We start from the raw sequence: 23,713 nt of genomic DNA on the forward strand, positions 1-23,713 counted from the left end.
TCGTAGCCTTAGCCCTATAAGCGCCCCCTTGCTCAGCTCACTCGCTTCCAGCACACGAGGCAGCCATTAATGATGAGAGATTCGTGTATATGTTAATCAGGAGCAACCCAACGCCAGAACCAACGGCGAACAAACAGCAGCAGCTTCACCGCCAAAATTAGCCCCAATCAACCTCCACGGTGCTGATAACGCAACCGTTCGTGGTCAGGCCCAAGGCGCGTGCTGCCATCTGTCGGGCGTTAACACGCATCACGTGGCTGGTGTGCCGCCCCCCTTTTCCACGACAAATGTAATGTTGTTCATTAGAATCCCGTAAAGGGAGCACCGTTGAAAGTTCTCCTCAATCCGCCCTAATCCAGTTCAGAAGGGTACTCCGAGAAGCCAGAAGGGGACCAGCCAGCGGATGTGCTGCGGAATGCCCTAGCTCTAGCGAGAGAGTTTGTAACGCGTGTGTATGTGTGTGTGCGTGTACGTTCGTAGGTTGCGTGTCGTTAGGGCCGGCGGGGGACAATCCCGGCCGGATGAAAACCTACGACGGCGACCACGACTACTGTGACCGGAATGTGCGAGAGTGCTGCGACCTGTTTACCGATGTTGCCTAAGAAACGGTATCAAAATCATCAGCGCCTGCTGTGTGTTGTTACGATTCCAATGTTTTCCCTTTTACGCAAGAATTAGTGAACAAATTAGTTTACACGAGAGTATAGCTTTTTATTTCCTTGTTTGATTGGGCTTTCGAATGGAGAAGTTTCAATTCATCACTAATGTACGCAGTACGAGAAGTAATAACGTAGCGTAGAAAATGAAAATTGTTGTTACTTTTGGAGGTCGTTGTTGTTGGTGGTGACTGAAAGCACGTGGTTTTGTTTGGGAAAATAGAATGAGAGAGATATGAATGCATGTGAGCACACACCCTGCTGGTTCCCTGCGAGCGCGGGTGCAACGAACGGATGGAAGCAGCTTATCTGGAGCTTGGAAGAAGATTATTTTACGCTTCACAGGTCGTTTCACATTTCAGCCCACGCTATTCTATGCACGGAAGCGTCTTTTATTACCGTTATTTGTTGCAGTTAAATCCTTTCTTTCTAGGTTAATGTACAGACAGTTTGTGACTTCACAAAGTAACCTTTGACTTTTCTCTGTTCTTCTTTCTCCTTTGGTTCTTTTTCTTCATGCGTTAGATGCCTCATCTATGGGTGATGTAGTGCGAAGGTCGATGTTCTTTTGGGGTTCGCAACAGCAGCAACAACAGCAACAGCAGGCACAAGCCGTCCAGGATAAGTTGGACACGGGTATGATGCCTCCGCCGGTTCATATCTTGTCCCTGGCGGGAACTCCCAGCAGTACGGGTCGTAGATCTTCGCTGCTGGCTGAACAACTTGCCATGTCATCGCCCCCTAGCTTTAAAACCGAATTGATCGACGAAAGCAGTAGAAGTCCGTTGAATGACGACTCGCTAGATAGGTTTCCGGCGACGAGCGAAAGCTCCCTGGACAACAGTCAGATAATGTATCGAAGGCGTAGCGTTCGGCAACCGAGCATGGACCTGATGGAAGATAGTTCCAGCATGTCCATGCTGGTGAACGAGAACAGTGCAATGGATGTGGGAAGTGTGCCCAGCACGATTGTCGGCTTCCGAGGCGGACTAACTTCCATGATGGAGACGAACGAAATGAGCAACTCATCGACGTCTCCGTCGGCATCCGAACTCAAGGTGATCGACCTGTGCATCAAGCAGGAAGCCCACAAACTTTCTTCCGTGAGGAATCAAATCGAGCACATGATAGCTGCAACAAGTGGTCCGCTGGACACTCTAAACCAAGTCGACGGCATAAAGTCCCCGTACAAAGTGGAAGAAATGCTAGGCGCCGCTGTGCAACAGTCAGGCAAACAAGTGATAGAATCAACCTTGGCGAGCATTGTCAGTAGTCAGCAGGCTGCGGCGGCCATAATGGAACTAGGTTCAGTAATGTCGCATCCCACTAGTAATCCATCTTCAATGACAACTTCACCCCCAATGATGCAAACCGACATCGTAAGCCCCAGTAATACTGCCAACCAGACGCCACCAGCGCAGGATGTCATGCTAAACGCTCAGCCTGCTATGGCCGTCCAATCACCGGCCAATCTCGCTCTGACATCGAGCCCGGCATCCAACAACGATGCTAGTCCCCACCCGCATACTGCGATGTCACCGGAGCTCATTCTCAACCCATCTGTTTCGCCTTCTTCGATGATCTGTTCGCCTGTAAACGCAACTGTTGCCGCAACGGCAGCAGCCGCCGTTGCAGCTGCGGCAGCCGTTTCCGAAGGCAAAAACATGTTAACGAACCAAGTTCTCAACAACATGGCCGCCGTTGCTGCCAACATAATCGAATCCCAACCAAAAGAAACCACTCAAGCCGTACAAGACATCATTCTCAATGCAGCCGCCGAGATCCTAACCTCTCAGGAACCATCGGTCACCACCCAAACCACCATCAACGCGTTGATCACGATGAATGCACAGGAAATGATGACAACCTCATGTCAACCCCAAACTCATACCCAACACAACCTACTACCTCAGTGCCAACCGACCCCGATGGTTTCGGAAACAATGGCAGACGCCTTACAACAACAACAACAGCAGCAACAACAAATTGTACAAAACATCATAACAGAAAGCCTTCAGCAACAGCAACAACAAACCGAATCTCTAATGGCAAACCTTGCCGCTGCTCAGCAACAACAACAACAACAACAGCAGCATCAACAAACCCAACAACAGCAGCAACCCCCACCGGAACAGATGGACATCGGAAGTGCAATCATACCATACAGCGTACAGCAACCCCCGCAGCAACCTATGGACACGACGGGACCACTTATGCCCATCAGTTCAATGATGCAGCAACAACAACAACAGTCACCACCAATGATGACCAACGCCATCGTTCAACAGCCTCAGCAGCAACAGCAACAACACATACAAGGGCAATCGAGTCAACAACAACAGCAGCAGCAGCAACAGCAACAATCCCAGCAACCACAGGTCGCAAGCGGGAACATTCCGCAGGAGCTTACCATCATGTCGGACAACGATCTCATTAGCTACATCAACCCGAACGCGTTCGATGGAGGTGAGTGTTTGGAGGCTTCGAAGGGTTTCCCATCAGTGCCTTAGGTAGCTTAAATTCTTACAAAACCCCTGGACATTTTAGATTCTGACCAATCGACAACCGAAAAACTTGATAAAACTATTGCAAACTTTAAGACAATTTAATAAAAACATGTGACAAATATATCTGACTTCTTGCTGTATTTTAAATGACTATTTAACGAAGAATGACTTCTCCAGATTACTATTGACTGCCTGACATTGACGAACTTTTCACTCACTGACGATTCACATTCGTTTTCTTCAGTCGACTCACTCGCGAGTATGGGATAAGGATAAGAGTATTCCACCAGAACGATACCAATAAAAAAAAACTACTTGAATGAATACTATCTCTAAGTCATACAACTGATTTCAAACAGTCTTCTAAGATCATCCTTCTGCTCCACGATTCAAACAAGCAGGCTTTGAATTCATCTCAATGATTTTGAATCTTTAGAATCCTGATTTTTCAATCTGCGTGATTCGTGCAAGAATTCAATCCCAGGATTGAATCCCTGTCATTGAGCATCTATGGACCAATGCACGAGTTCATGATTTGACGTTTTAGTGGTGCCGTGTTATTTTTGTGGCCATGGAAATCAGTGAATTCGGCACCGCTCAAACGTCAAATTAGTGAACCCGTGCATTGATCCATAGCCAAGCAAACGAATGAATAAAAATGCTCGTGGCGAAGTAACAGATTTGACTACTACAGCACTATTTTCGCTAAATCAATACATGCGTACACTAAATAAGAATAGCGACGCTTCTCCCAAGTTTCACTCGGATGGACCTATGCAATTTGACGTTTGAACGGTACCGAATTCACTCGTTGTCATGGCCACGTAAATAACACGGCACCGCTCAAACGTCAGATAGTGAACTCATGCATCGGTTAATTGATCCATTTTCAATAAACGCTGAAGAAATATCAATGCTAACTGCATTTATTGCTATCCTAGGATTCAATCCTTTCATACACGTGGCAGGATTCATTGCATGCCTGGATTTAAGAGGAAAATAATCATCATCGTTTTACAAATTTCCACAACCAGTTATCTTGCTCAAAAACGAAGCAATGTTCATAAGAATCTATCATTGCATTGTCCTTGCTATCTGTAATGCGATGATAGATTTTCATGAGGATATCTTTGAATTTGAATGAAAAACTGGTTTTTAAGTTTTGATGATTGCTAATGATTGGATGATGGATTCTTGATCCTTAAACAAAACATGTGTGCAAAATAAATCTTACTCCGGTGGATATGAATCTCAGCAGCTCTTGGAGTGGGATTTTTTGAAGACTGATTTTAAACGAGTTGGAAACGTAACAAAATGCAAAACCGAAACACTCAGCTTGGATGAAGATTGAAGACATACTTACTCCTGAAATGAGTGCGAGCAACATGAGATTTCTCGACAAACTTTCACTCAAATTTTGCCTTTTTCTCTCAATTTGTTTCTAATTAATTTTCGATAGTGGTATTCAAGTCAATCGTGACTCACGCTTTACTTTTTCCCACTCAATCACAAAAGACTCTTGGTGCCCTCTGACTCATTCTCGTAACACACTCTCGAATCACCTCCGATCCACTCTCTATCTGCTTGCAACTTTCTTGCCTTCGAGCAACCTTTTTGAGGTGGATATAGAATTTCCCGACATTTTCCAAGTTTTATTTTCGTCTCACTATCTACCTCATTATTTTGCCGTCGGCTTGCTCTAGACTTATTCTATATCACTCTGAATTTTCGACTCACTCGCAACTTATTCTCGATGCGCTCCGAGGCTCATTCAATTTTGACTTAAGAACTTTATTTACACTCGCCACTACATTACTTCTCGACTTATTTCCGATATAGGACTTTTAAATCTTAAATCTTTACTTTAATTGTAACTCATTTTTTACTCACAATTCAATCCCAAATGGCTCTCGACTTACTTTTAACTTATTTTCGACTAACGCTGGGCTCAATTTCGATATACTTATGATTCGCTTTTGATTGATTCTTAACTAAACTCCCTTAATCCCATTGCAATTTTGCTGATTTTTCTAGACAACGCCTTTTTTTAGGCCTGAGTGAGATAATGGAAAAAATTAAACTCTCATCGTTCAGCGTACACAGAGGAACTCATAAATGTTCCTATAGCCCATTGATTCCCAAAGTGGGTGAATACGCCCCCCTGGAGGCGATTTTCAGGCTCAAGGGGCGAAAATTTGTAAAATAGAATTTGGGGGGCGAAAATTTGTAAAATATAATTTGGGGGGCGAAAATGCAGAAAGGGGTCGAAAAGGCAAACACGAGAGCATTTGAAAATAATTACTCATATTTTTTTTAGGACACGCATCTGAAGGTTAATCAATTCCAAGCTTCACTAATTCCAAGAATATTTTATCTTGTATTGATATATCTTCAATCAGGGTCATTTTAAAATTATGATAGATTACACTTGATAATTGTCAAAAACATGCATTCGGGTTTATTATTATCTTGTGAGTTTTAAGAATGGTCGGTATTTCAGATTTTCACATGGTTGGATGATTAGTCACAGATAATATTTAAAACACAACATGTTGGATTGAATTGGATGTACAAAATATGTCTCCGAGAATTTTTAGAACTTTTTTCAAATGCCAAATATTTATATGAGGTTTTTTTTTTATGTGAGAACTTTGAGGTTAACCCCAGACCTCAACCCCATCGAGAATTTGTGGGCGATTTTCGATGCCAGGGTTGACAAAACTGGTGTTACCAACAAAAATAATTATTTTGAGGCCTTGGAGCGCGTCTGGGAAGAACTAGAACCACAACACCTACAAAACCAGGTGAAAAGCATGCCGAAGCGCCTCAAGCAAATCCTTAAGGCCAAAGGAGGACACATTAACTATTAAATTGCTTTTTATTTTTCTTAAATCATCTTTTCTGGGGCCAAGAAGGAAGTGGGCACTTTATTTTGTCACTATTTTTTTTCAATACAAATTGATTTTCTTTTTCTTTGAGTAAAATTCTTTTTTTTATCAAAATTTCGTAATTAAAAGAATATCAAAAATAAAATATCAAAAAAGATTTAAGTGTTTTAATTTTAATTTGAACCAAATCAATGAGAGAAATTCGAAAACTGGTAAGGTGGGCACTTTATTTTGCCTATCAGTGTAGGTAGCTAATATTTCTTTCATGGGCATCCAGCTTTTTTACAGAAAAAGTAAGAGGTTGTTTCCGAGATACGACCGCCAAAGTGCAATTAATTTTCACACTATTTGTTGCATGTCAATTATGAATTTATTATAGACATTGTGTGTTATTATTTTGTGTTAATACAAAATAATCACTTTACATGTATTCAGAAGCTTAGGCGATTATATTGAAGAATTGTTTTTCAAATGTATTAATTCAAAATAACTCTTTTTCATTGATTTTGTAGCCTTTGTAGCTTTTGTAGATTTATAGATTTTGGTTAGTTAACACTTCAACACCGATAAAACCGGTCGATGGAAGAAGAAGCCTGAGCGGTAAATCTTGCTCTCCAAACAAATATTCCAGGTGAACGTTAGATCCACGCATCGCCCGATGAGATTTGCGGTGCGGATGACGATGTGCGCTTGAACAAGCGGCTTTGGTCGATTTTCTTCAGTCATCTCGTACAACAGCTTGCCTCTGGTAGCGAGGAGCTGAGCAGGTTTGGAGGAGCTCTTACCAGCTCGAAAGCGAAAACAGAATGAAACCAAATTCAACGAAGGAGGGATGCTTTATATCCTTAGAATAGCAGATGATGCTCCTCCTTTCATATTCTTCGTTTTCTTATCTGGGAAATAGGCTATATGAAACTGATGTCTGGGTAAGGGATGTATAGATTAGCATTATGCTGTTATGGCAACCCGACGGCACTGCAGCAGCATCCTCGGAAACAGCTTCAAATTGCCATATTGTCAATTATTCGTAATAAATCAATTATTGTATGATGCTAGGAGATGAATGAAGAGATTATAGCAAGTATGTGGTAAGCACATTTGGGAATATTATACAAATAACTCTTTAAAACACATTTGTTGGCTCTCAAAAGGGCCGATTGAATTGTTGAATCTGCGTGACACGGACACATTTTGACGGCGCACTGGTTTCAATCTGCCTCGCCCGATGAGATTTGCGGTGCGGATGACGATGTGCGCTTTAACAAGCGGCTTTGGTCGATGCTCTTCAGCCATCTCGTACAAATTAGGGAATATTACACGGACGGTGACGGCTGTGCCGCTCGATCTAATGAACCAGAATGACCGCGCTAGCCTCCCGCATGGCAATGACAGCGGAGCACTGGCTGGTAGCGACGGATTTCTGGCCGAAAACGATTATGCTGGCTGCTGCACTCAAATGAGCGGCTCCGAAATGCGTAGTTCTTCGCTTCTAATGCGTGTTGTATTCGCGTCCTATTGAAAACTGAACTGAGGACGCGAATGACTCTCGAAATTTGCTCGCCGATCGTGTGCACAGTCTGACGGCAAAAAGAAGAATGAGGGTGCGGTGCGCTTTTATAGTGGGAAGCGGAACCGAAAAATGTGCTTGAACGTGATTGGTTAGATAAGAAAGGGGTCAACGTTTTACGATGTTTCAATAGTTTGTTGCTTATAATCAATAGTGTTCTCCATTTGAATCGACGCGTAGATAAATTTCCAATCGATTCATGGATAAATATTGAAAATTTATCGATAAATGACTGAGTTATTAGCGGTCAAAACCTGACCATTTTTCGTTACATGCTCAATTTTTCGTTTTTCTGAATTGTACCCCCATATGTTGCCGTAAGACGTTATCCAACGTCAAAAGAAGATTCGGTTACACTCTTTCTTATCATTTCTAATGGTACAAATCATTTTGAAGACAATTTTTTCTTGGTGTTCGAAAAAATACCCTTTTTACATATTGCATTGAAATATGAGTTGTAAAACATTTTGGATTGTCATATATTTGTTCAGTGTTTTTGGATTGAATGAAAAAAAAATCGTTCCCAGAAACGTAAAACATTTATTATTCACAATTTCTGAAAATTATTGCACACACTTAGAATTAAATGCCGAATCTCGGCTTTCTGAAACCGAGATCCGCACAGCCGACCGCTCGGCATTGATCTCGGTTTACAAGTTGAAACTGATAAACTCGGTTTGCGTTTAAGAGTTCAACTACTGATGAAAACTGACAATCTCGGTATTTTCAAAACTGAAATATCAGCAAAAACAAATCAAAACAATCTTTTTTGAGCTACTGATTCCACATCATTTATTTTTTTGGTAACCGTGTCTTCTAAGTATCCTAGTGTCCTCGGTATTTCAGAAAGAAGTGGCCAATGGTGTAGTTCGTTAAAATGCCATTTCATAGACTTGAAATGATGCATCTTCACTTTGATATCCAATTGAATTGCCTGTTCCGGATGCGATAGAAGAACAAGTTATTGTCTTTAAAAATAAAATATAAAAATATACCTATACAATACTTACGTATAATTTGATGCAAGCCTCTATAATCCCGTTTCTGAATTATCAATGTTTTCGCTACCGAATCACAATATGTTTACACTTTTCAATGGTAAACCTAATACCGATGAATGTTTTCGTTTACATAAGACAAAACAATATGGCGGTTGACAAAATACTGATAATCTCAGTAATCTTATTGGTAAACCGATATGTCGGCTCTTTCGACAACTGTATTCGGTGAAAGGATAGTAAACGTTGGTGCTCGGCATGCGGAGTTGCCGAGTTACGGGTTAAAAATCAAATTAACCGAGATATCAGTTTAATGGATTTCTGAAACTCGGTTACGACAAGGTTTTAGCTGATTTATCAGCAAAGAGTATATATGCCGAGAGAGTTCAGCAATTTGAAATGCCGAGCTCGCGAATATTTTTTAAGTGTGTGTCCTTGTGACATTGTGGTCAGAATGGCTATACCCAAAAAAAAAAAACTGCTGTTCTAGGGATATCGTTTCAAAAATGCTTTTTGAGAGCGTTTCCAAGGCATGGGTCATTTATGACCCTTAATTCATAATGTGTATTTTTTTCTTAATGCTTTAGGAAGAAATAATTCTTGCAGAGATTTTTTCAGGAACACTTTCAGATCCAATGGCTCTCCATAAATTTATTTAGGATTTTCAAAAAATAAACCTCCGAGAATTTCATTTTTAACAAGTTGATTCGACTAACGTTGTATTGCCACCCAGTGGGTCGTTTTATTATTCATAGTTTTCTCCAAAATCTCTATAGTATATATTTCTCTAGAGATTCTTGCAAGAAATTTCTCCATAAAATATCTTAAGGGATTTTCTTGGGAAGAACTTTCAATCACAAACATATTTTCTACACCAAATCCGATAAAGTTCTATTTCATTACTCCAGGGATTTCTCTAGAGAGTGCTTCCAGAGATTCCACCGGTGATTCCTCCAGACTTTTCCAGGTAATTCTCCTTAAATTTGGCAATTTGTTCAAGGATAATTCCATAGATTTCTCCAGCAAAATCCCTACAGTAACTCTTCCAGAATTTTTTCAAAGGATACTCCAGAAATTTTCTCCAAGGATTTCTCCAAAGATGTATCCAAGAATTCCTTCAGCAATTTACCTAGGCAATCCTTCTGAGAATTTTCCTATTATTTCTTCAGGATTTTTTTCCAGAGATTACTCCAGAAAACCCATTCTTCCAAGAGTTATCGTAAGGATTCTTTTCAGGAATTCCTCTAGATTTTCACGTATTCACTCCAAAAACTCCGGCAAGAATTTCTCCAGGATTTTTTTTCCAGAGATTTAATCAGAGATTTCTCAAGGGATTCCTCCGTAAATCCTACAAGGAATTCTAAATATTGATTCTTTAGGTTCCTCTTGAAATTGCTCCAACGGAGTATTTCTTCAGGAATTTATCTACGGATTTCTAAAAAAATATTCATGGAAGGAGTTTCTGCAAACATTTTCGAAAGAATCCTTAAAATTTAAAATTTAAATTTAAAGAAATTCTTAAGAATTCTTGAAGAAGTGCTTTTAGAAAGCTCTCTTTAAGAACTTTGTAATCCGTAAACGTTCAAGAATTCGTCATAGTAATGATCAAAACTTCAAAAGCTAAAAAAACTGACATTTGTTCGTTGAAATTGCGTTCACTTTGTTCCGGTTGAAGAGACTAGAAGGCAGTAAACAAATTTTCATGTAAACGTGGTCAATTTCAAACAAAAAAAAACTGCTTTCTCAAATTCTAAATTTTTTGACTGATTCTACCCCTAATTAATTTTTGAAAGAATCCATCCAAAATTCTGGATTTGTTCTCTGTTCCCAAAAAATGAAAATTAAATTAACTCAAAACATTTAAAATTGGGTTTTGGAAGTGAGTAATCCATTCTTTAAGAATTGTTAGAAAAATCACATTCTACGACGAAAAATCTGTCTAGATATTTTTAATTAAAAGCCTGATAGTAGTATTCGTAGAATCAATCCTAGAGTAGCTTTTCCATAGTAATCTCTGGAATAATTATGAGAAATGCTTTCGAATTTTCAAAACAAAATATAGAAGGAATTCCAGCTGGAACGATTTATCCAACAGCGCGAAGCATTGGAGGAAACACTTTGAAACATTATAGATTTCTCGAGTTAATTTTATAGGAGTACGATGTAGAAATTTCTGAAGGATTTACTAGTGTAACTTTTCTCTACTTTATAAAATTATCCGTAAATAAAAAATGCAATAAGATTCTTCTGTAACTTTGTAGGAATATTCCCGTGTAGGTATCTCTTGGAAGAAGCCTCGAATGAAATTGTATATAGTTTTCATGATGATTGTCTATAAAAAAATCAGAAATCCGTGAGGTCACTTCTGGATGTAACTGCCATATTTTATAGAGCCCATTGATACATTTTTTTATTATTATGTCTTGAGGATTTGCTGAGGAAATTCCTGACGGATTTATTGGGTGGAATCATTTGAAAATTACATTAAATCCCATCTATACTTTTAAGAAACAAACTTAAAGAAAACGCGGGAAAAACTTCGAATGAAATCAGTAGATGGGTTTCACGAAGGAATTGGTACAATATTGATTGCAAAATACCCTGAATGATCTTGAGTTTTCAACGAAATTTCTAAAGAGTTCCTTCCACATTTTAATTAGGTCATTCCTGAAGGCAATCTTGAATAATCCTGCATGGGTTTTTAGCAGGGTCTCCTAGATAGATTCCTGGACGCTTGGAAAATGTTTTGAATTATTTTCTGAAAGTAAAGAAAGATTAATTGAACGAAATTGAATGTAAATAAAATACTTTGGATGCAGCAACAGCAGCTAATGGACCGATGCACGAGTTCATTAATTTGATGTTTGAGCGGTGCCGAATTCATTCGTCTCCATGGTCACGTAAATAACACGGCACCGCTCAAACGTCAAATAGTGAACTCGTGCATCGGTCCATTGAAGTGACATTTTGACGAAAAATGAATTGACCACATATTGATTACTATGACCATCAGTCGTAGAATCAAATACGTCTGTGCTCGAACCGTGTAATATATGGACGAACAGTTCGTTCATACAGAACCTCGAACAGTTCGCGCGAATATTGAACGAATTTTTTGAGCGAACGTTCGTGCATTGCGCGCACTGTTTAATCAAGGCTTTATGCTCGGGCAACGCGCAGGATGCTGTGATTGAAAATTTGGTTGCTAACGGTTAGGGTCAGGCGGGGCAAGATGAGCACCCTAAGGATAAGTGCGATTTAAGTCTATTTAAACGTTCTTATTTTGGTAAAATTGGCAACCACCCTTACCTTTTACATTATTACTTTGACCTCCAACCATAAAAAGTTTTAAAAAGTGATAAATAGTTTTCCAAATAACACGTTAAAAAATAGCTTTTTTATCATCGGTCAAAATAACTCCGGGGCAAGATGGGCACCCCCATAAAAAGATGAAATTTACTAAAGAAAACTATTATTTATCAATGCTTGCAATATCCGAGGATGTTATCTTCAATTTCTGATTGTATTTATCTTTAACTAGCTTACTTTTTTAAGCTTTTATGAAAAAATAAATAATTTTTAATAAATTGCCAAGATTTTACTTAAAATCGATTAAAATATTTGTTAGTTAATATATTTTTTTAGAAAACTAGTTTTGACAAAGCGGATACCATAAGTCAAGCCCACAGCTACATGTGGTTCTATAATTTCACACTTTTACTTTATTTTGAACATGGTGCTCATCTTGCCCCTAAGGGTGCAAACTTATTAATATAATCAAAGCAATTGAAATATGTTTTTAAATTTGATAAAAATCTGCTCCAGATTATCTACAGAAGATTGTTCTATAACTATACGGCCAAAAACGTCTGAATGAATTTGTTTACGCAACAAAAATATAACTATTAAATGATCAAATCTTATATGAAGAGGTAAATTTTTGGACTACTATGTATTTTTGACAATATTTACGTTGTGTTGTTGATTTTTTAATTGAAATTTATGGTCAGCATATCAATTTGATGATATTTATCAGGGCCCCTAATAATTTGTTGAAAAATTTTGGTTAGAACGGCACAAACAAGGGGTGCTCATCTTGCCCCGGGTGCTCATCTTGCCCCACGTTCCCCTACACTTCAAATTCAAATTTAACATGGTGTGCTACGATCACACCTAACACGTAGTACTTCGGCAGTCCTATCAACAGTAACGATGCCAGCAAAATTAAGATTTCGTTACTAATTGGCCAGAGGACGAGAGATGTGACAGGTATAGCTTTGACTTGGAGGGAAGCTATTTATCTTATTTTTTGTTTAGACTTTCACAAGAATCAAAAACCTAATATGTTTCTACCATCAATATAACTAGAAGCATTCTGGAAAAAAATGAAGTCATGTCAAGCAAAACCTACCTTTTTATGGAATTAAGATACCTTAAAATACTCAAATTAGTAGTATTTCTTTTTCTTTTGAAATGAAAACTACGATGCAAGATTACAGGAATCCTAACAGGAAAGGGTTGGCTGGAATTTCATCGTAATCTACTAGTGGGACTGTTATGCGGGTACTTTCAACATGGGACGCACATAGTTAGGTATTTTTTTCGCATTTTGTCCATACCTACCTTACCTTGATGGCTACAGCGTAGCGTCACGCCATTGCGGTGTCGGTAGCGGTTGTTTCAACTGGCTAAGAATTAACACTACGGATTGCCTGTTCCGGTGGTAAAAGTCCACCTCACAGGTGACCCCTAATTTATGGTGTGATGCGTACCGTGCCTAAGAATGAATGGTTAGGGGGGTCTAAATAAAACCTAACCGCAAACGGAGCCTGTGGGGTACCAGGGCGCCCTCCACAGTATTGAGTCCTTCCTGTGCTACCCGGAGCAATGGTGCAGGTGACCTTGTGTTTCTCCGAGATAATCGGCTGCCCTTCTTCTGTCTCTATCTTGAGGCTTAATAAGGGTGGGATTATGAATATGTTGACATTTAATTTAAATTATCACCTATATGGATTCGCATTATGCGTTTTACACAGTGTATTCTGTGCTCTTTCGCCTTTGGCGACTTTAAATAGATACCGGTCTGGTTTTTTCGTTGCTGGTCTTTTTCGTGCTGAGATTGCAAAAAGCTTAATCCTGCCTAGTTTGGGTAGTGGCTACGGTTAGGTTAGCTCAGATCAATCTTCAGCATAAAAGAACAGCAACGATCAATCTTTGCAGACTCATGCAAAATGGTGCAGCCCAAGTGGCGCTAGTTCAAGAACCCTACTTTCGTAGAGGGAACTTCTATCTAGGTAACCTTGTGGACCCAGTTTTTGCTACTTTTAGCAAGCTTGAAATGGCAAACTCGCGCTCCATGCCCCGCGCATGCGTGCTCGTTAATAAAGCAATCGTTGCTACACTCATTTCTGAGTTAACTACCAGAGATGTATGTGCTGTCACAATCGATGTTTCTGTTGGTGACCTCAACAGGAAATACGTCTATTGTTCGGTATATTTACCACATGATGAACCATCCCCAACGGATGACTTCAAACGAGTTGTTGTACACTGCGTAACAAAAGGCCTTCCGCTGATTGTGGGCAGTGATGCCAATGCTCATCACATCATCTGGGGCAGCTCGGATATCAATTTGAGAGGCTCCAGTCTGATGGAATACTTAAGTAGTACAGACCTTGGATTACTTAACATAGGCAATCGCCCAACCTTCATGGTTTCTAATAGAGAAGAAGTGTTAGACATAACGCTCTGCTCGAATAGAATCAGTCACGAGTTGACGAATTGGCATGTATCCGATGAGGAATCATTATCTGATCATCGCTACATCTTCTTTGAACATTCAAATGTAACTGCGCAGACTTTGCGTTTTAGGAATCCCCGGTCAACAAACTGGGAACTCTACATTGAATTGGTTGCGACCAAATTTCATGGATATTCTCCGTCCATTGAAAATCCAAGTGATCTGGATGATGCCGTTGATACTACAACATCCTACATTATGGAAGCTTTTGAAGAAGCATGTCCTCTGCGGTCTGTAAAGACTACAAGAGGGACCCCATGGTGGAATTCCGATCTGACTAGACTCAGGAAACAATGTAGAAGGAGTTGGAACAGACGCCGTTCAGCTGGATCAGAGTCGTTCAAGTCAGCTCGCAAGGCTTACAAGAAGGCTCTTCGTTCTGCTGAACGATCCGGCTGGAAAAACCTTTGTACAAATGTTTCCAGTTTGAGTGAAGTCAGTCGGTTGAACAAAATTCTTGCAAAATCTAAGGATTTCCAAGTGAACGAAATTCGCTTACCTAATGGTGACTTTACTTCTTCCGATGAAGAAGTTTTAGAATGTTTATTCAATACACACTTCCCCGGATGTGTGGACATAGCATCTACGGATGAACCAAATGTCTTTTCATGTAGTTACGAGTCTCTGGCCTCGGCTCGCAGTATCGTAACTACTGAATCGATTCAATGGGCACTTAATAGTTTTGCTCCTTTCAAATCTCCAGGAGCGGATGGGATTTATCCTGTTCTGCTCCAAAAGGGATTTGAGTCTATCAAACATGTTTTGAAAAAGCTACTTGTAAGCAGTTTTGCTACCGGGTACATTCCCAAATCCTGGCGTGATTTTACTGTAAAGTTTATCCCAAAAGGAGGACGTGCGTCGTATGAGGAAGCGAAGAGTTTTAGACCAATCAGTCTGACCTCTTTTCTTCTGAAATGTCTGGAACGCATTATCGATCATCACATCCGTGATGTTTATTTGGCAAACATGCCTCTTCATGTGAATCAACATGCTTACCAATCTGGAAAGTCCACTGTGACTCTTTTACACAAAGTTGTATACGATATCGAGAAAGCATTCGCTCAGAAGCAATCGTGCTTGGGTGTTTTCTTGGATATTGAGGGTGCCTTTGATAACGTGTCTTTCGATGCCATATTGGAAGCAGCACGAAACCATGGGCTACCTACAATGATTACCAATTGGATTCATCAAATGCTCAAAAACCGACATCTCTTCTCGACATTGCGTCAAGCAGCGATTCGAAAATTGAGTGTTTGCGGATGCCCCCAAGGGGGAGTCTTGTCACCACTTTTGTGGAATCTCGTAGCAGATACGCTATTGAGGCAACTCAATAATTGCGGTTTTCCAACTTATGGATTTGCCGACGACTATCTAGCTCTGATAGTTGGTATGTGCATAAGCACCCTATTCGACCTGATGCAAAGTGCTCTTCAGGTAGTCGAGAGTTGGTGTCGCCAATATGGCCTTTCGGTTAACCCGAATAAAACATCTATTGTTCTTTTTTCGGAAAGACGAAACCGCGATGGAATTCGACCTTTACGTCTTTTTGGCACTGAGATTAATGTGACTGATCAAGTAAAGTATGTCGGAGTCATTCTAGATTCCAAACTTTTATGGACAGCTCACATTGATTTCAGAGTCAAAAAAGCTTGTATGGCCTTCGGTCAATGCCGGCGAACCTTTGGTAAAACTTGGGGCCTCAAACCCAAATATATCAAATGGATTTACACAACAGTTGTTCGACCAATATTGGCATATGGATGTCTTGTGTGGTGGCAAAAGGGCGAAGTGAGAACAATCCAATCAAAATTGGGCCATCTCCAAAGGATGTGCTTGATGGCGATGTCTGGTGCGTTCTCTACAACTCCCACAGCAGCGCTCGAGGCCCTTTTCGACGTTGCGCCACTACACATATATCTTAAACAAGAAGCACTTTCTTGTTCTTACCGTTTATGGGTACTGGATCTACTGGAGAAAAATCCAGTGAATCGTAGATCTACACACACTTCGTTGTTTCCACTTTTGGTGAATTGGGACAAAATTGTCCTTGCTCCAAGTGATCTCACAATTGCTTGTAACTTTCCTTACAGGACATTTACCACACAATTCCCTTCACGGGAAGAGTGGACGTCTGGCTATTTGGAAAGAAGTATGTCAAACAATATAGTATGTTACACTGATGGCTCCCTTCTTGAAGGTAGAGCTGGTGCAGGAGTATATTCTCGTGAGCTAAGGCTGAATCAGTTTTACTCACTTGGTAGAAACTGCACCGTTTTTCAGGCGGAAATATTTGCTCTTATGTGTGGAGTGCAATCAGCACTTCAACAGCGCGTAATGGGTAAAGTCATATACTTCTGTTCAGATAGTCAGGCTGCTATAAAAGCTCTCGCTTCGGCCAACTCAAGGTCGAAGCTTGTTATCGCATGTCGAACTCAAATTGAGGAACTGAATTCAGTCAACTCTGTAAACCTTGTATGGGTACCTGGCCATTCTTCCATCGCTGGAAATGAATTGGCTGATGAGCTTGCTCGCGATGGAGCATCGCATGACTTCATTGGCCCTGAGCCGGCTATTCCAATTTCGAAGTGCTGGGTGAAGCTTCAGATAAACTCTTGGGCGGCAACTCAGCACAAGCAATATTGGAATAGTTTGGAGTCGTGTCGTCAAACAAAATTGTATATTACTGAGCCATCTCCAAAGGTGGCGAAGTATTTAACAAATCTGTCAAAGCAGAATTGCAGTCTCTTGGTCAGAGCGTTGACAGGCCACTGCCGACTCAACTATCACATGGCAAATATTCAGCGTGCTGACTCATTTGTGTGTGATAGTTGTGACTCCGATTATGGAACTTCGTATCACCTGATATGTAATTGTCCAGTTTTTGCGCAAATGCGATTCCAATTACTTAGTAAACACTTATTAAGTGAAACTGAATACAGAAGCCTGAATCTTCAGGACATCCTGTTATTCTTAACCCGCTGTGGTAATGAGCTATAGGCTCTCTTTACGCTCATGCGTTTTGCAGTGCCCTTTTTAGGGCGCTGTTCGAACCCATTGTGGTATGGAGCTACATGCTCTCATTTCGCTTATGCGATCTTCCCTCTTCAAGGGACCCCACTCCTATTTCCTCCCATCTTTCCCTTCCCTTTTCCTCTCCCATCGGGTAGATGATGAAATAGGCTCAAATATGGCGATGGCACAAATCTCCCAACTGGTGGGGAACGTGCCTTTGGAGCCGGCCTTCTGATACCTGATACACTTCAAATTCAAATTTAACATGGTGTGCTACGATCACACCTAACACGTAGTACTTCGGCAGTCCTATCAACAGTAACGATGCCAGCAAAATTAAGATTTCGTTACTAATTGGCCAGAGGACGAGAGATGTGACAGGTATAGCTTTGACTTGGAGGGAAGCTATTTATCTTATTTTTTGTTTAGACTTTCACAAGAATCAAAAACCTAATATGTTTCTACCATCAATATAACTAGAAGCATTCTGGAAAAAAATGAAGTCATGTCAAGCAAAACCTACCTTTTTATGGAATTAAGATACCTTAAAATACTCAAATTAGTAGTATTTCTTTTTCTTTTGAAATGAAAACTACGATGCAAGATTACAGGAATCATAACAGGAAAGGGTTGGCTGGAATTTCATCGTAATCTACTAGTGGGACTGTTATGCGGGTACTTTCAACATGGGACGCACATAGTTAGGTATTTTTTCGCATTTTGTCCATACCTACCTTACCCTGATGGCTACAGCGTAGCGTCACGCCATTGCCGGGCGTATTGTAGAGCTCCATCTTCGTCGATCTTGGGCGAAACTTCTCCAGTTGCCCCGAACGTTTAGGGTCGCCAGGTCCTCTTCCACTGCGTACAGACAGCGTATTCGTGGTCTTCCCCGAAGCCGTCGACCTCTACCTGGTTCCCTGCTGAATATTATTTTCGCAATTCTTTCTTCCGACATTCGCACTGAGTGATCAGCTCACTGAAGTCTGACGTATTTTACACGATTGATAAAATTCGCATGTTTGTACACTTGATACAACTCGTGATTCATGCGTCTGCGCCACACACCATTTTCGAGTTTCCCACCGAGTATTGTCCGCAGCACTTTACGCTCAAAAACACCGAGAGCTTTCCGGTCTTACTCTTTCAACGTCCACGCTTCGTGGCCGTAGAAAGCCACCGGAAGAATCAATGTTTTATAAAGGGCGAATTTTGTTTCCGTTTGTAAGCTGCGGGACCTAAGCTGGTTTCGTAGTCTGTAAAAGGCCCTATTCTTCTTTTCACTTCGCCCGCAACACGTCTTTTCACTTCGCGGGAAACGTCGTTGTCACATGTCACAAGTGTTCCAAGATAAACAAATTCTTCAACAACTTCAAACACATCCCCATCAAACACTACCTCAGCACCTACACCACCATGCCTGACTCTATCTCTATCTGCAACCATGTACTTCGTTTTGGTAGAATTAATAGCCAGGCCTATCCTCGCTGTCTCCCTCTTCAGAGGCACGAAGGCCTCTTCCACTGACCTGCGATCAATTCCAATTAGGTCTATATCGTCCGCAAAGCCAAGGAGCATGTGCGACCTTGTGATAATAGTGCCATTTCTCTGCAGGCCAGATCTCCTAATAGCACCCTCGAGTGCACTGTTGAACAGTGAATTCGAAAGTGCGTCTCCCTGATTCAATCCGTCTAACGTCACGAACGAGGTTGACGCCTCGTCTGCGATCCGAACACTTGATTTCGAACCATCCAGCGTAGCACGTATCAGCCTAATTAGTTTCGCCGGAAAACCATTTTCAGACATTATCTGCCAAAGCTGATTTCTTTTCACTGAGTCGTACGCCGCCTTGAAATCAATAAACAGATGGTGAGTCTGCAAGTTATACTCCCGGAATTTGTCTAGGATTATTCGCAAGCTAAACATCTGGTCCGTTGTCGAACGGCCCTCACGAAAACCAGCTTGGTATTCGCCGACGAAGGACTCCTCGAGCGGTCGCAGTCTGTTAAGAGGAAAATAACCATCATCGTTTTACAAATTTTCAAAACCAGTTTTTTCGCTCAAAATTGAAGCAATGTTCAAGATAATCTATCATGGCACTGTACTTGCTATCTGTAATGCGATGATAGATTTTCATGAGGATTTAATTGAATTTGAACGAAAAAACTGGTTTTCCATTCTTGATGATTGGTAATGATTGAATGATGGATTCTTGAGCCTTAAACAGGATGCGCGACAGAATTTTGTACGCCGAATTCAGCAGGGTAATTCCTCTGTAATTGGCACACTCCAGTCTGTGTCCTTTCTTGTAGATAGGGCGGATGAGGCCATCCAACCAGCCGGCGGGCAATTCTTCGTCCTCCCATACCTTCAGAAGTACTCGGTGGATCGACTGGTATAGCTGCTCGCTTCCGTGCTTGAGAAGCTCGACCGGGATCTCGTCCTACCCAGCAACCTTACAGTTCTTCAGCTCGCTGATAGCCTTTTTAACCTCTCCTATGGTCGGTGGGTCCACAGCTTTATCGTCGTCATCTATGTTCATCCTGTTCCTCGCTACATTTCCATTTCCACCGTTCAAAAATTGCTGAAAGTACTCCTTCCACCTGGCAGCCACCGCCGTTTTATCGGTCAGCAAATTCCCTTCTCGATCATTGCACATGGCGGGCACTGGTACGGTACTGTGCCGCGCACCATTGACCGTTGCATAGAATCTCCGCATATCATTCCGGTTCATGCTTTCTTGAGCGTCAGCTACCACACTTTCTTCGTGCTGCCTTTTCTTTATGCGGTGGATTCACTTTTTGTCGGCTCTCGCTGCCCTGTACCGCTCTCTGTTCTGTCGGGTACCGGCCACAAGCATACGGCTTCTGGCGACATTCTTCATGTCTGTCACCCTCTGGCACTCTTCATCGAACCAGTGGTTTCGTCTTCGTCGTTGACCAGTGCCGATCACTTCCCGCGCCGTTATTGTCAAGGCTTCGTGAATAGGGTCCCACAGGCTGTCGACGTCACCAGCAACGTAGATTCTTCCCAACTGCTCGTCTAGTTGCTGACGGTATTGCGCAGCTACCCCATCAGTCGACAAGCGTTGTAAATTGAAGCGCAGCGTTCTGTTTGTTGTGGAATTCGTGTTGCTGGATAACCGCGCCCGAATTTTAGCCACAACGAGATAATGATCCGAGTCGATATTAGGGCCTCGGAAGGTCCTGACATCCATGACATCTGAGAAATGTCGCCCATCAACCAGCACGTGGTCTATTTGGGAGCAGGCATCGAAACTCGGGTGTCGCCAGGTGTGTTTGCGGATATTCTTTCGTGCGAAGTATGTACTGCTGATTGCCATCCCTCTAGCAGCAGCGAAGGTTACTAGCCGCAGGCCATTATCATTGGTAACGGAATGAAGGCTTTCCGTTCCAATAACGGGTCGGAAGAAATCTTCTTTCCCGATCTGCGCATTTGAGTCACCGATGACTATCTTGACGTCTTGTTTTGGGCACTCTCCGTAGGCCTTATCCAGGCTCTCATAGAACTCATCCTTCATGTCATCGGGCTTATCGTTCGTTGGCGCATATATGCTGATCAGGCTGTAGTTGAAGAACTTGCCCTCCATTCTCAACACACAGATTCGGTCGCTTACCGGTTTCCACCGAATAATTCGCTTCATCTGCTTCCCAATCACTATGAAGCCAACTCCACGTTCTGCTCTGTCGCCACCGCTGTAGTAGATGTGGTACTTGAATGAAGTGTTAGCGATGGGGTCCACCGCTCGGAATTCGCGTTCTCCGGTTCTCGGCCAGCGTATTTCCTGGATAGCTGCCACGTTCACGCCGACATTCCGCAGTTCACGAGCCAGGAGCCCAACATGCGCCGGTTCGTTCAAAGTTCTCACGTTCCAAGATCCAACTTTCCAATCGTTGTCCTTTATTCGTTGCCGTCTGTTACCATTAAAATCAATCCGTTTGCTCTACTTTTGCCTTTCTTGGTTGGTGAAGAGTTTTCGATAGGCCACCTAACCAGGGTTGCGCTACCTACATCGTGCTAGAGGGGCTGCCTCCTCAGTGCTGACACGATACAGCAATGTCCGTTTGTTCTTTACATGATGACCACGGTCATAGCCATCACAACCATCCACCTTTATCAGGGCTTTGGACCACTAGCTCTGGTTCTCAATAGTTTCAAGTTCTTTCGTACATGCTACTATGGTGAGCCGTCATGCGCTAGCGGTGTTTGTCCATACAAAGATACCTTTTTAAGTATGCTACCAAGAAATACACTAATAATTAAATGCGATTCATGAAGAAAAACTAAAAAAAAATTATGAAAATTCAAATGGGACTGTTATGCGAGTATGGCCAGTACTCTACTTGGTCAATCCAGGTAGCTCTCGGCACCCCTCTAAGTCTTGTACTCACCGAACATTGAGGGATTATTTTCCAACATTCTAACAACATGTTCTGTCCATTGTTGTACGATTTCAGCTCTATCGAGTTTCTGGATAGTGGGGTCGTCTAAGAGTTACGAAAGCTTGTACCGATGATATAAATACTGTCATGTACTGGCAGGATTTGTTGACAATCGTACACTGTATTTTAAAGTCCAATTACAATTTGCCATTTAGGTGTTCACCATAATATTGCTTCCACTTTTCAATAACATCACGTTCATCTCAAAAGGAGTCTCGTCTGGAAACGCACCTGAACATTGCACGTTGTTGCGACTTCAGGCTCTCTGAGTCATTTTGTGGTATTCAAAACGGATAAATGGAAAGTAAAACACTCTGTTGTTCATACAGAAAAATACAGGTAAAGGGAAAAAACATACAATTCCTACAGAGAAAGAGAATCTTAGCTTATAAAACACAAAGCCAACCTGTGTTTGTCTCATTGAGTGTTAAATAGAGTACGTTTTCGCATTAGAGTAGTCATCAAAACCATTTCTCTTAAAAAAAAAAACTCCTCAAATATTCATTCCACAATGGCGAAAGTCTTCAAAGTATACCCTTCTCTCGTTATAGCTGCTGACGGTAATGAATGGATTTTTGGCAACATATGGCCAAACCGGGGCTAACCCTAACAATATTTTATGTTATTATAATCTAACATTGTTATCCGTTCTAAGATTCTATTTTAAGTAATTCTATCAGCATGACAGTTATGTGGAAAACTCATGCATCGCTATTCATTAATATTCTCTAGTTATCTATAAATTTGCTAGCCTTGAAGGCAAATTTTCTTAAGTTCCGGTGCGGATGATCGACACGTCCAACACCCGAAGCGATCCATCATCATCATCTCAACAAAAACCTACTTCATTTGCTCAACACTCGTGACGGGAACAATAGGTATGCAGCATTGTTCACAGCAAACGTTTCCTTCTTCTCTTCACAACAGTATAGTCGGAGTGGGACCTTGTTTAGACGACAGGGTCATCCCGAAGTAGGCGGCGTGGGCGGACGGACGGACGGACGACACCGGTCGCCAATGGCAACGGCGACGATACGTTGTCCACGCAGCCGTAAACGGCTCGGTTCCGGGTTTCCCATCGTCCAACCAGCGCACATCGTTCGCTCTGGGCACTGCGGGGACACAAGTGCTAACCGCCAGTTATTATTAGATTCCTACTGAACGTAACCGTACTCCTCCGGTGCAGATAGCCGGATATTGGTAAGTATGGTTAGTTTGAACAAATTATCATTGAACTAAGCGGCCAATCCTAAAAAGAACCAAATTATCGAAAAATCTTGGTTGCCTAGGTAGTAGAACGAAGAAGAAGAAGAAGAAAAAGCGACATCAAAGGAACCTCTGTTATTGTTGTAGATCCCGTTTTAGGTTTTGCATCAGAAAAAAAAGAGAAAGGAAAAAACGGACCTTTTACCTATATTTGTTGAATCAACATTCTTAGCCAAATCAATTTATACTATTGAACAATGGAAAACTAAAACAACGAAGATGCTCCTAGTACTAACTCTACTGATAATGTTTAGCAAAATGTGATACAGTAAAAAAAAAAGTATATGTGGGAGGAGTCCTTCTCGAAACTCATGGAAAGCTTTTCTCTCAGTGTTTCGTCGAAACAGAAACAAAAACTAAAAACAAAAAAATATTGCACTTTTCAGGGCCATCGAAATGGTTCGAACAATCGGAGCTGTTGTCCTGTACTAGTACGCGTAAAAAAGCAGATTCATTTAGGCCATCTTCAGCACAATTACAAATCGTGCGAAATTTCGCCATACGATTTGTAACGTTGTAGAAGATGCCCTATGCGTTAGTCGATTCGATCTTTTAA

The 23,713-nt window shown here is 41.4% G+C and overlaps 1 protein-coding gene across 5 annotated transcripts in view; it reads left to right on the forward strand.

Moving 5' to 3' along the window:
- LOC5574714 (nuclear factor of activated T-cells 5) overlaps positions 1–23,503 on the forward strand; it is a 429,601-nt gene extending 406,098 nt beyond the window's left edge. For 3 of the 5 annotated variants that reach the window (XM_021839021.1, XM_021839023.1, XM_021839022.1), the window contains one exon: positions 1,182–3,291. In XM_021839021.1, the coding sequence (XP_021694713.1) occupies positions 1,182–3,166 (1,985 nt within the window). In that variant the 3' untranslated portion in view covers positions 3,167–3,291. Of the gene's footprint in view, positions 1–1,181; positions 3,292–22,818 lie in introns of those variants that run through there. The other 2 variants (XM_021839019.1, XM_021839020.1) reach the window with 2 other exon arrangements.
- The last annotated feature ends 210 nt before the right edge of the window (positions 23,504–23,713 follow it).

Source organism: Aedes aegypti, chromosome 1 (genome assembly GCF_002204515.2).
Source record: "Aedes aegypti strain LVP_AGWG chromosome 1, AaegL5.0 Primary Assembly, whole genome shotgun sequence".
In the NCBI taxonomy this organism is placed as follows: Eukaryota; Metazoa; Arthropoda; class Insecta; order Diptera; family Culicidae; genus Aedes; species Aedes aegypti.